The following is a 13,858-nucleotide window of genomic DNA, read 5'->3' on the forward strand; positions in this document are numbered from 1 at the left end:
TTTCCGCCGCCATGCTTCGTCTTTACTTGTGAAGGTTCTTTGTAGACAGTAAGATCCTGCCGGCATTAATTCTCCACTGTGTGGTAATTTTGAGAAATTGCGCACGTTTCTTATCCCGTCAGAATCGGTAAAACTAACGCCATGCGAATGTGTCTTAGCGCAGAGTTTAAAATATTTACGGGTTTCCGGTCAATGAAGGCAGTTTGAAATAAAACAAAAACGGTTTAAACTTTCTGGATGCGCAAACTCTCGCTCTTGGCAAAATGGTGCAGATAGTTGAGATAAGGACTGTTACTCGATGGAGATTTCGAATCCATCACTCCTTAAACGTGGAGAACATGGATCCAGAAGGTATTAATGATTAGTGATTAAATGATAATAAAGTTGTAGCTCCCGGTATGTGACAGACGAAATGAACGGCCAAGTCTGCATTGGCCTAAGTGCTTGTTAGTCTTGAGGTAAAGCTGATAAGTAACACATTTGGTTTTCGAGGTAAAATAACCGACCTGTTGAAAAATTCAACTTTTATCTACAGAAACGAATGTATTTTGAACTGCAAACGGATACATGGAAGCAGAGTTTTAAAATGGAAAATGTAACGATGTGATAGGAAATGCCATTCGTTATACTCCCCTTCTGTCTCCCATTCTTGCTCATCTTGTTTAAATAATAAGAAATGAAAAGCAAGATCACTGTTAGTGACAAAAGTGCAGGACTAAATGTGTTCATTAATATTATTCATTTGGATATGTGTGAGAGTAAGCGTATGCATGGATCTTGTCTTCTGGTTTAGCTTTCTTAGCTTTATCGGTAATTCACATTATTTAATTTATCTGACAATCTGAAGCCCATGGACTCATTTTAAACTGATTTTGTAGTAGAGTATTTATCCAGTTATTGTCATGTTCTTATATATCTCTCTGTGTTCCATTTTGTCCCAGTTCATGAGTTTGTGGAGGACAAGTTCATCTCCATTCTGGTCGTGAACTTCGAGAGGAGCCCACTGACCATGGAGAACTTGCAGTCTCTCGCCCTCAGTGTCCCTTCATTTTATTGGCGGCTCACTGGGGAGGAGTTGGATCCCAGCCTATTGCACGTAGCAACTGCACGGCTGCAAGTGGTACATCATGGTACAGAGACTGGTGTCCTGCATGGGGATGGAGAATCACCAGCTGAGGAGGATGACCATTACGGACAGGAGCTGCCATCACCCAGCTCTAGAAGGGAGGCTTCCCCTGCAGCTCCAGCATCCACACTGAGGTTGCTAATGGACTTCCTGAGTCTCTCCCCTTGGCCTGGGGTGAAGATGAGCCCTCATCTCCATCCTTATCTGTGGCTTCTGACACTCAACCTGGAAGTCAGATTGAGCCAGAACATGCTGAGCCCTCCAGCTCCACTTCTGGATCCCTGTGGGCCCTAACAGCACATGGCAGCAGCTTGAGATCGAAGGCCGCAACTACCTGCGGAAGCTGGATGAGCTCAGCATCCCCGAGGGACTCTGGGGCATTACGGACTACGGTGATGACCACACCGTGGTCATGTCCGTGCATGTCTCCGTGCATGTGAGCAGTTCTCTGCGAACATGGGGCGTGAGGCAGGAGCAGAGGCCTCCTCAGAGGCCCGCTGGCACCAGTCAGAGGAAGCGCAAGGCCGAGCCCGACGACACCAGCGGCTCAAGTTCTCCTCCACCGCACAAGAGGCCCATGCGCTTCTGACTGGATTCCATGTTTTTACGCTGTAAGTTACATTTTTATTTCAACATTATTAGAAGATCCCGCAGGAAAATATTAGTCAGTTACTTAATAAATGACCAAAAAGTAGTTGAATAGGACAGCTGGCCAACGTGTCTGTGTGCTTCCACTGACTGGCACCCTGACATATAATGATTTTTAACAACGAGGGGGAAAAATTCATACAGTAAATTAGTTAACAATAATTAGTAATCAAGTATAGTTCTCATTTATCATAATGTAAAATTCAATAACCTTTTCTGACTATTAATCTGCACAATTTAATAATTTAATTAATATTACCTAATTTGTTTATCATTTTCTGCAATCACTGTGCGTTTAAGCAAGTTTTAAAACTAGCTGTGAAATTGTTGATGCTGTTGTTGATCTGAATGTTGCTGACAGAGCCTTAGGATACGTCTCTATACACATGAGTGAGGGGATGGATGCACTATTCTATGGAGGCCTCTGAAGAGAAAAAAATTATCCCAATTTTATATTGAGAGGGATGGTTAATTCCTTTTTAATGCAGAAAACGTTAAAAGTCCCTGTTCTGCCGTTGATCTTTTGCATGCATGCTATCATGTATTAGTTTACTCTGTATTTTGATCACATGTCAAACTAAAGAATTTTTGGTCGTATTTTTGTTCCTAATTTTGAAGTAATTGTAAAATAAAAATGTTGTTCTTTTCCGCCGCCATGCTTCGTCTTACTTGTGAAGGTTCTTTGTAGACAGTAAGATCCTGCCGGCATTAATTCTCCACTGTGTGGTAATTTTGAGAAATTGCGCACGTTTCTTATCCCGTCAGAATCGGTAAAACTAACGCCATGCGAATGTGTCTTAGCGCAGAGTTTAAAATATTTACGGTTTCCGGTCAATGAAGGCAGTTTGAAATAAAACAAAAACGGTTAAACTTTCTGGATGCGCAAACTCTCGCTCTTGGCAAAATGGTGCAGATAGTTGAGATAAAGGACTGTTACTCGATGAGATTTCGAATCCATCACTCCTTAAACGTGGAGAACATGGATCCAGAAGGTATTAATGATTATAGTGATTAAATGATAATAAAGTTGTAGCTCCCGGTATGTGACAGACGAAATGAACGGCCAAGTCTGCATTGGCCTAATGCTTGTTAGTCTTGAGGTAAAGCTGATAAGTAACACCTTTGGTTTTCGAGGTAAAATAACCGACCTGTTGAAAAATTCAACTTTTATCTACAGAAACGAATGTATTTTGAACTGCAAACGGATACATTGGAAGCAGAGTTTTAAAATGAGAAAATGTAACGATGTGATAGGAAATGCCATTCGTTATACTCCCCTTCTGTCTCCCATTCTTGCTCATCTTGTTTAAATAATAAGAAAATGAAAAGCAAGATCACTGTTAGTGACAAAAGTGCAGGACTAAATGTGTTTCATTTAATATTTATTCATTTGGATATGTGTGAGAGTAAGCGTATGCATGGATCTTGTCTTCTGGTTTAGCTTTCTTAGCTTTATCGGTAATTCACATTATTTAATTTATCTGACAATCTGAAGCCCATGGACTCATTTTAAACTGATTTTGTAGTAGAGTATTTATCCAGTTATTGTCATGTTCTTATATATCTCTCTGTGTTCCATTTTGTCCCAGTTCATGAGTTTGTGGAGGACAAGTTCATCTCCATTCTGGTCGTGAACTTCGAGAGGAGCCCACTGACCATGGAGAACTTGCAGTCTCTCGCCCTCAGTGTCCCTTCATTTTATTGGCGGCTCACTGGGGAGGAGTTGGATCCCAGCCTATTGCACGTAGCAACTGCACGGCTGCAAGTGGTACATCATGGTACAGAGACTGGTGTCCAGCATGGGGATGGAGAATCACCAGCTGAGGAGGATGACCATTACGGACAGGAGCTGCCATCACCCAGCTCTAGAAGGGAGGCTTCCCCTGCAGCTCCAGCATCCACGACTGAGGATGCTAATGGACTTCCTGAGGCTCTCCCCTTGGCCTGGGGTGAAGATGAGCCCTCATCTCCATCCTTATCTGTGGCTTCTGACACTCAACCTGGAAGTCAGATTGAGCCAGAACATGCTGAGCCCTCCAGCTCCACCTTCTGGATCCCTGTGGGCCCTAACAGCACATGGCAGCAGCTTGAGATCGAAGGCCGCAACTACCTGCGGAAGCTGGATGAGCTCAGCATCCCCGAGGGACTCTGGGGCATTACGGACTACGGTGATGACCACACCGTGGTCATGTCCGTGCATGTCTCCGTGCATGTGAGCAGTTCTCTGCGAACATGGGGCGTGAGGCAGGAGCAGAGGCCTCCTCAGAGGCCCGCTGGCACCAGTCAGAGGAAGCGCAAGGCCGAGCCCGACGACACCAGCGGCTCAAGTTCTCCTCCACCGCACAAGAGGCCCATGCGCTTCTGACTGGATTCCATGTTTTTACGCTGTAAGTTACATTTTTATTTCAACATTATTAGAAGATCCCGCAGGAAAATATTAGTCAGTTACTTAATAAATGACCAAAAAGTAGTTGAATAGGACAGCTGGCCAACGTGTCTGTGTGCTTCCACTGACTGGCACCCTGACATATAATGATTTTTAACAACGAGGGGGAAAAATTCATACAGTAAATTAGTTAACAATAATTAGTAATCAAGTATAGTTCTCATTTATCATAATGTAAAATTCAATAACCTTTTCTGACTATTAATCTGCACAATTTAATAATTTAATTAATATTACCTAATTTGTTTATCATTTTCTGCAATCACTGTGCGTTTAAGCAAGTTTTAAAACTAGCTGTGAAATTGTTGATGCTGTTGTTGATCTGAATGTTGCTGACAGAGCCTTAGGATACGTCTCTATACACATGAGTGAGGGGATGGATGCACTATTCTATGGAGGCCTCTGAAGAGAAAAAAATTATCCCAATTTTATATTGAGAGGGATGGTTAATTCCTTTTTAATGCAGAAAACGTTAAAAGTCCCTGTTCTGCCGTTGATCTTTTGCATGCATGCTATCATGTATTAGTTTACTCTGTATTTTGATCACATGTCAAACTAAAGAATTTTTGGTCGTATTTTTGTTCCTAATTTTGAAGTAATTGTAAAATAAAAATGTTGTTCTTTTCCGCCGCCATGCTTCGTCTTACTTGTGAAGGTTCTTTGTAGACAGTAAGATCCTGCCGGCATTAATTCTCCACTGTGTGGTAATTTTGAGAAATTGCGCACGTTTCTTATCCCGTCAGAATCGGTAAAACTAACGCCATGCGAATGTGTCTTAGCGCAGAGTTTAAAATATTTACGGTTTCCGGTCAATGAAGGCAGTTTGAAATAAAACAAAAACGGTTAAACTTTCTGGATGCGCAAACTCTCGCTCTTGGCAAAATGGTGCAGATAGTTGAGATAAAGGACTGTTACTCGATGAGATTTCGAATCCATCACTCCTTAAACGTGGAGAACATGGATCCAGAAGGTATTAATGATTATAGTGATTAAATGATAATAAAGTTGTAGCTCCCGGTATGTGACAGACGAAATGAACGGCCAAGTCTGCATTGGCCTAATGCTTGTTAGTCTTGAGGTAAAGCTGATAAGTAACACCTTTGGTTTTCGAGGTAAAATAACCGACCTGTTGAAAAATTCAACTTTTATCTACAGAAACGAATGTATTTTGAACTGCAAACGGATACATTGGAAGCAGAGTTTTAAAATGAGAAAATGTAACGATGTGATAGGAAATGCCATTCGTTATACTCCCCTTCTGTCTCCCATTCTTGCTCATCTTGTTTAAATAATAAGAAAATGAAAAGCAAGATCACTGTTAGTGACAAAAGTGCAGGACTAAATGTGTTTCATTTAATATTTATTCATTTGGATATGTGTGAGAGTAAGCGTATGCATGGATCTTGTCTTCTGGTTTAGCTTTCTTAGCTTTATCGGTAATTCACATTATTTAATTTATCTGACAATCTGAAGCCCATGGACTCATTTTAAACTGATTTTGTAGTAGAGTATTTATCCAGTTATTGTCATGTTCTTATATATCTCTCTGTGTTCCATTTTGTCCCAGTTCATGAGTTTGTGGAGGACAAGTTCATCTCCATTCTGGTCGTGAACTTCGAGAGGAGCCCACTGACCATGGAGAACTTGCAGTCTCTCGCCCTCAGTGTCCCTTCATTTTATTGGCGGCTCACTGGGGAGGAGTTGGATCCCAGCCTATTGCACGTAGCAACTGCACGGCTGCAAGTGGTACATCATGGTACAGAGACTGGTGTCCAGCATGGGGATGGAGAATCACCAGCTGAGGAGGATGACCATTACGGACAGGAGCTGCCATCACCCAGCTCTAGAAGGGAGGCTTCCCCTGCAGCTCCAGCATCCACGACTGAGGATGCTAATGGACTTCCTGAGGCTCTCCCCTTGGCCTGGGGTGAAGATGAGCCCTCATCTCCATCCTTATCTGTGGCTTCTGACACTCAACCTGGAAGTCAGATTGAGCCAGAACATGCTGAGCCCTCCAGCTCCACCTTCTGGATCCCTGTGGGCCCTAACAGCACATGGCAGCAGCTTGAGATCGAAGGCCGCAACTACCTGCGGAAGCTGGATGAGCTCAGCATCCCCGAGGGACTCTGGGGCATTACGGACTACGGTGATGACCACACCGTGGTCATGTCCGTGCATGTCTCCGTGCATGTGAGCAGTTCTCTGCGAACATGGGGCGTGAGGCAGGAGCAGAGGCCTCCTCAGAGGCCCGCTGGCACCAGTCAGAGGAAGCGCAAGGCCGAGCCCGACGACACCAGCGGCTCAAGTTCTCCTCCACCGCACAAGAGGCCCATGCGCTTCTGACTGGATTCCATGTTTTTACGCTGTAAGTTACATTTTTATTTCAACATTATTAGAAGATCCCGCAGGAAAATATTAGTCAGTTACTTAATAAATGACCAAAAAGTAGTTGAATAGGACAGCTGGCCAACGTGTCTGTGTGCTTCCACTGACTGGCACCCTGACATATAATGATTTTTAACAACGAGGGGGAAAAATTCATACAGTAAATTAGTTAACAATAATTAGTAATCAAGTATAGTTCTCATTTATCATAATGTAAAATTCAATAACCTTTTCTGACTATTAATCTGCACAATTTAATAATTTAATTAATATTACCTAATTTGTTTATCATTTTCTGCAATCACTGTGCGTTTAAGCAAGTTTTAAAACTAGCTGTGAAATTGTTGATGCTGTTGTTGATCTGAATGTTGCTGACAGAGCCTTAGGATACGTCTCTATACACATGAGTGAGGGGATGGATGCACTATTCTATGGAGGCCTCTGAAGAGAAAAAAATTATCCCAATTTTATATTGAGAGGGATGGTTAATTCCTTTTTAATGCAGAAAACGTTAAAAGTCCCTGTTCTGCCGTTGATCTTTTGCATGCATGCTATCATGTATTAGTTTACTCTGTATTTTGATCACATGTCAAACTAAAGAATTTTTGGTCGTATTTTTGTTCCTAATTTTGAAGTAATTGTAAAATAAAAATGTTGTTCTTTTCCGCCGCCATGCTTCGTCTTACTTGTGAAGGTTATACTTGCATTGAACTTGTTTTGTAGACAGTAAGATCCTGCCGGCATTAATTCTCCACTGTGTGGTAATTTTGAGAAATTGCGCACGTTTCTTATCCCGTCAGAATCGGTAAAACTAACGCCATGCGAATGTGTCTTAGCGCAGAGTTTAAAATATTTACGGTTTCCGGTCAATGAAGGCAGTTTGAAATAAAACAAAAACGGTTAAACTTTCTGGATGCGCAAACTCTCGCTCTTGGCAAAATGGTGCAGATAGTTGAGATAAAGGACTGTTACTCGATGAGATTTCGAATCCATCACTCCTTAAACGTGGAGAACATGGATCCAGAAGGTATTAATGATTATAGTGATTAAATGATAATAAAGTTGTAGCTCCCGGTATGTGACAGACGAAATGAACGGCCAAGTCTGCATTGGCCTAATGCTTGTTAGTCTTGAGGTAAAGCTGATAAGTAACACCTTTGGTTTTCGAGGTAAAATAACCGACCTGTTGAATAATTCAACTTTTATCTACAGAAACAAATGTATTTTGAACTGCAAACGGATACATTGGAAGCAGAGTTTTAAAATGAGAAATTGTAACGATGTGAAAGGAAATGCCGTTCGTTATACTCCCCTTCTGTCTCCCATTCTTGCTCATCTTGTTTAAATAATAAGAAAATGAAAAGCAAGATCACTGTTAGTGACAAAAGTGCAGGACTAAATGTGTTTCATTTAATATTTATTCATTTGGATATGTGTGAGAGTAAGCGTATGCATGGATGTTGTGTTCCGGTTTAGCTTTCTTAGCTTTATCGGTAATTCACATTATTTCATTTATCTGACAATCTGAAGCCCATGGACTCATTTTAAACTGATTTTGTAGTAGAGTATTTATCCAGTTATTGTCATGTTCTTATATATCTCTCTGTGTTCCATTTTGTCCCAGTTCATGAGTTTGTGGAGGACAAGTTCATCTCCATTCTGGTCGTGAACTTCGAGAGGAGCCCACTGACCATGGAGAACTTGCAGTCTCTGGCCCTCAGTGTCCCTTCATTTTATTGGCGGCTCACTGGGGAGGAGTTGGATCCCAGCCTATTGCACGTAGCAACTGCACGGCTGCAAGTGGTACATCATGGTACAGAGACTGGTGTCCAGCATGGGGATGGAGAATCACCAGCTGAGGAGGATGACCATTACGGACAGGAGCTGCCATCACCCAGCTCTAGAAGGGAGGCTTCCCCTGCAGCTCCAGCATCCACGACTGAGGATGCTAATGGGCTTCCTGAGGCTCTCCCCTTGGCCCGGGGTGAAGATGAGCCCTCATGTCCATCCTTATCTGTGGCTTCTGACACTCAACCTGGAAGTCAGATTGAGCCAGAAAATGCTGAGCCCTCCAGCTCCACCTTCTGGATCCCTGTGGGCCCTAACAGCACGTGGCAGCAGCTTGAGATCGAAGGCCGCAACTACCTATGGAAGCTGGATGAGCTCAGCATCCCCGAGGGACTCTGGGGCATTACGGACTATGGTGATGACCACACCGTTGTCATGTCCGTGCATGTCTCCGTGCATGTGAGCAGTTCTCTGCGAACATGGGGCATGAGGCAGGAGGAGAGGCCTCCTCAGAGGCCCGCTGGCACCAGTCAGAGGAAGCGCAAGGCCGAGCCCGACGACACCAGCGGCTCAAGTTCTCCACCGCACAAGAGGGCCATGCGCTTCTGACTGGATTCCATGTTTTTACGCTGTAAGTTACATTTTTATTTCAACATAATTAGAAGATCCCGCAGGAAAATATTAGTCAGTTTAGGGCTGGACAATAATTCGATATCAATATATATCGCCATAGAATTTTTTTCAATAACGGTGATACGATTTTTAAACACATTTCCTATATTTCGATATACATTTGAATATATATATATTCATATATATTCGTGTATATATATATTCATATATATTCGTATATATATATATATATATACACACACACACAGTCGAACCCACTTATCTCGTCCTCGGTTAACTCGCCAACCCTATTAAGTTGACGTTTTTGAAGTGGAACCGCCAAATTCGGCACTTAACATTGGTTATCTCGATCCCCGTGACGATTCGCCGGCTTTTAAAAATGTATCACAAGTGCTAAACAGCGCGTATTCAAATCGCATTCGCAGGGTAATTTGCTAAACAACGCAGCTGTGAAACGCGATCCAGGTAAAACTTTTTTAGACAGCATAAATAATATTGAAGCATTTGTTTTCAAGCAGACTGTTAAAGGCAAAAGCAACAAAGCATTTTAGAAACCATAGTAACCGCATGTATGATACTTATCAGAGCTGTGTCAGAGCGAAATGACTCGTGAATTTAATTTTGACACTGGTTAGCTTTTTGTAAAAACGAACTACAGTACACCCCGCAGGTTTTTTGTGAGCGATCTTTGTGTTTTCAATTTTGGAGAATATAATTAAAGGTTTGTATCGAGAAACGACGGTGGTTTTTATTGTATACTAGTAAATTTCTGCTGTTAGTTGGTGCAGATGCCTTTTGTTAGCCAATATGTATGTCGGGGCCGGCTCTACGCTGGGGCAACGCCCCCTTAAGCAAACGTCCTGCCCCCTTAAATCAAACTTTTAGAAGTTGAGGAAGAAAATAATAATTACCCACAAACTGAATATGGACAAGATTTACTACAGTAGCTGAAAAATCCACTGAAAAAGGCACAAACGAGATGATAAGTTTCACTTCTTGTTCGCTCTTTCTGTTTGTGCGCGGGCTCACACTGCACTCGGCAGAGATCCCCCACTCACCCTCCCCCCAGCTAAACATCCAATCACTGTTACTATGCAAATGAGTCCGTTTCTCAGTAGGCAGGGCAGAGCGAAATGAGCTGCGCGATTGCGGGAGGGGAAGCAGCAATCTCTCTCGTCAAAATCATAACGACTCGTGAGATCATGGTTCGAATTATTTTTTTCTATTTGGGGGGATCTTGATCGGGGGGTACTAATTAAGAAATATATCGTGATATAATTTTTTGCCATATCGTCCAGTCCTAAGTCAGTTACTTAATAAATGACCAAAAAGTAGTTGAATAGGACAGCTGGCCAACGTGTCTGTGTGCTTCCATTGACTGGCACCCTGACATATAATGATTTTTAACAACGAGGGGGAGAAATTCATACAGTAAATTAGTTAACAATAATTAGTAATCACGTATAGTTCTCATTTATCTTAATGTAAAATTCAATAACCTTTTCTGACTATTAATCTGCACAATTTAATAATTTAATTAATATTACCTAATTTGTTTATCATTTTCTGCAATCACTGTGCGTTTTAGCAAGTTTTAAAACTGGCTGTGAAATTGTTGATGCTGTTGTTGATCTGAATGTTGCTGACAGAGCCTTAGGATACGTCTCTATACACATGAGTGAGGGGATGGATGCACTATTCTATGGAGGCCTCTGAAGAGAAATAAATTATCCCAATTTTATATTGAGAGGGATGGTTAATTCCTTTTTAATGCAGACAACGTTAAAAGTCCCTGTTCTGCCGTTGATCTTTTGCATGCATGCTATCATGTATTAGTTTACTCTGTATTTTGATCACATGTCAAACTAAAGAATTTTTGGTCGTATTTTTGTTCCTAATTTTGAAGTAATTGTAAAATAAAAATGTTGTTCTTTTCCGCCGCCATGCTTCGTCTTACTTGTGAAGGTTATACTTGCATTGAACTTGCTTTGTAGACAGTAAGATCCTGCCGGCATTAATTCTCCACTGTGTGGTAATTTTGAGAAATTGCGCACGTTTCTTATCCCGTCAGAATCGGTAAAACTAACGCCATGCGAATGTGTCTTAGCGCAGAGTTTAAAATATTTACGGTTTCCGGTCAATGAAGGCAGTTTGAAATAAAACAAAAACGGTTAAACTTTCTGGATGCGCAAACTCTCGCTCTTGGCAAAACGGTGCAGATAGTTGAGATAAAGGACTGTTACTCGATGAGATTTCGAATCCATCACTATATATGTCAGGGTGCCAGTCAGTGGAAGCACACAGATACGTTGGCCAGCTGTCCTATTCAACTACTTTTTGGTCATTTATTAAGTAACTGACTAATATTTTCCTGCGGGAAATTATGTTGAAATAAAAATGTAACTTACAGCGTAAAAACATGGAATCCAGTCAGAAGCGCATGGGCCTCTTGTGCGGTGGAGGAGAACTTGAGCCGCTGGTGTCGTCGGGCTCGGCCTTGCGCTTCCTCTGACTGGTGCCAGCGGGCTTCTGAGGAGGCCTCTCCTCCTGCCTCATGCCCCATGTTCAGGAGAACTGCTCACATGCACGGGGACATGCACGGACATGACCACGTTGTGGTCATCGCCGTAGTCCGTAATGCTCCAGAGTCCCTCGGGGATGCTGAGCTCATCCAGCTTCCGCAGGTAATTGCGGCCTTCGATCTCAAGCTGCTGCCACGTGCTGTTAGGGCCCACAGGGATCCAGGAGGTGGAGCTGGAGGGCTCAGCATGTTCTGGGTTCACTGGGTTCGTTTCGAGGGACGAAAAATCCTTTTTTTCGCCGATTACAGCGCCCAGACGGCTCGAGCTCGCAAGGCTATGTCCCCCGTTCTGAAGAAGGCTCGGGAAGCTGGTGTTCCTGCTTTTCTGTTGTACCCGACTAAAGTTCGCCTTTCTTTTGCGGGTAACCAGTGGTTTTTTACCGACCCAGAAGAAGCTCTTCAGGCAATCGGCGCTTTCACCTCCACCGGGTCCTGGCCAATTTAATATGCTTATTCGGTTTGCTTTGTTGTTTGCCTGTTATTGTATTGCGGTCACACTGTGCGTGTGGAGTATATAAATCGGGTGCTTTTCTGTTAACGATTTTGTGTCTGTTCTATAGTTGATTTTGCTTTGTAGTTTACGCCGGGGGTGGCCGGCGGGCTTGAGTATTCACGCATGCCTTATCCCCTGCGTGTCACGCGCTGGCTTTTGGCCCCGCGCTGTTCTGGGGGGATGGGGGGGAGGGGGGTGTTTTGTGGTTGTTTTGCCTTGGGGTTCGCGCCCTTCGGCTCATTGGATGATGGTGTTCTGTCTTATGGGGTGTTAGGGGTTTGTATTACTGGAGCTTATTTGTTTATGGGTTGTCTGTTTTCACTAATTCCTTCTCTAACGATGTGCTACTCTATTGACATCTCCCTCTTTGTCTCTCTCTCTCCAGTATTGTGCTGTGGATCTATGTCTTTTATAGCTGCTGATGGCTAACTTAGTTATGGCTACCTGGAACGTGAGGACGCTTTCGACCCCTCAGAAGCGCTCTAGTGTCACAGACATTTTGTTTAGAAATAGGGTGGACATTGCTTTTTTGCAGGAGACACATTTGGAGTGCATTGGTGCATTTGGACCAAGCGCATGAGGCTCGTATCGCCAGGGTGCGGGCCGAACGCAATGGTTTACTTTTGCGTAAGGCTGAATTTCTTGTACATCGCACTAGGACACGGTATTACGCTAGTGGCCTGGTAAGTTGTTGGCGCTTAGGCTCCGCCAGTGTGACACTTTTCAAGTGTAAAATTCAAGGATGGAGCTGTAACCACCAACCCTTCTGAAATTAATGACCGTTTTCTTGATTTCTATAAGGATCTCTACTTATCCGACAGCCCTCCCTCTCAGACAGCCCTGGACTCGCCTTTTTCCCTGGCTTCTCTCCCTATACTTGCTCAGCAGGATGCCTTACTACTGGAAGCCCCCATTGCATTTTGTGAGCTCACTGAGGCCCTTAAGTCATTTTCTAAGAATAAAGCTCCTGGGATGGATGGTATTCAAGCTGAGGTGCTGCTCACCTTCTGGGCACAGTTAGCCTCCCCTCTGTTTCGTATGCTGTCCTCCGCCATACGCTCCTCTCAGCTCCACCCCGCTTTAAATTCTGTGATAATCTCTTTGCTTTTAAAACAGGGCAAAGACTCTGCTGATTGTTCCAGCTACCGTCCCCTATCTTTAATGAACTCTGATGTTAAGCTATTGGCTAAGGTGTTGGCTCGCCACCTTCAGTTAATGATAGCTAAGATTGTACATCCCGATCAGACTGGTTTTATTTCAGCTCGCTACGCAGCCGACAATATGCGTCGTCTTCTGCATATTGTTAAAAATGATTATTCTTCCTCTCCTCCCACTGCTCTTTTCTCATTGGATGCCGAGAAGGCCTTTGACAGGCTTAATTGGAGTTTCCTCTGGGAATTTTTTTTTTTGCCCCGCTTAAATTTCTTAAGTGCTATGCTTCCTTTGCCGCCCCCTTCCCACTTTTTGAAAGATGTCCGGTCGACAGTAACGTCCTTTCTCTGGAATGCCCGCAAGCCTCGCATAAGGTACTCCTTTCTTACTCTTTCTAGAGATGATGGGGGTCTCGCTCTACCGGAATATGAATGGTACCACTGGTCCTTTGTTCTCCGTTCGGTCTGGCACTGGCTTCAGCCTCCCCCATCACCGCCTTCCTGGTTTCCAATAGAGGAGAATCTGGCGCGTCCGCATCAGCTGCAACATCTCCCTTTTCTCTCCCTGAAAGCTAAGGCAGCTAAACCTGTGCTAGGCTCAATTGTG

General features: G+C 43.3%; 1 protein-coding gene across 3 annotated transcripts; it reads left to right on the plus strand.

Annotated features, from left to right (window-relative positions):
* Positions 1-1,402: 1,402 nt before the first annotated feature.
* Positions 1,403-9,152, plus strand: LOC140587597 (uncharacterized). 3 transcript variants are annotated; one of them, XM_072708851.1, is made up of 4 exons: positions 1,403-1,737; positions 3,364-4,161; positions 5,788-6,585; positions 8,230-9,038. In XM_072708851.1, the coding sequence occupies exons 2-3, from the start codon at positions 4,149-4,151 to the stop codon at positions 6,561-6,563; spliced, it is 789 nt and encodes a 262-aa protein (XP_072564952.1). In that variant the 5' UTR covers positions 1,403-1,737; positions 3,364-4,148; the 3' UTR covers positions 6,564-6,585; positions 8,230-9,038. The 3 variants fall into 3 exon arrangements, with proteins under 3 accessions (XP_072564952.1, XP_072564950.1, XP_072564951.1); XM_072708849.1 differs by lacking the exon at positions 1,403-1,737 and adding an exon at positions 2,522-2,766 and having other exon boundaries at positions 8,230-9,033; XM_072708850.1 differs by lacking the exons at positions 1,403-1,737; positions 3,364-4,161; positions 5,788-6,585 and adding an exon at positions 6,632-7,632 and having other exon boundaries at positions 8,230-9,152.
* The last annotated feature ends 4,706 nt before the right edge of the window (positions 9,153-13,858 follow it).

Source organism: Paramormyrops kingsleyae, unplaced genomic scaffold (assembly GCF_048594095.1).
Source record: "Paramormyrops kingsleyae isolate MSU_618 unplaced genomic scaffold, PKINGS_0.4 ups400, whole genome shotgun sequence".
NCBI lineage: Eukaryota > Metazoa > Chordata > Actinopteri > Osteoglossiformes > Mormyridae > Paramormyrops > Paramormyrops kingsleyae.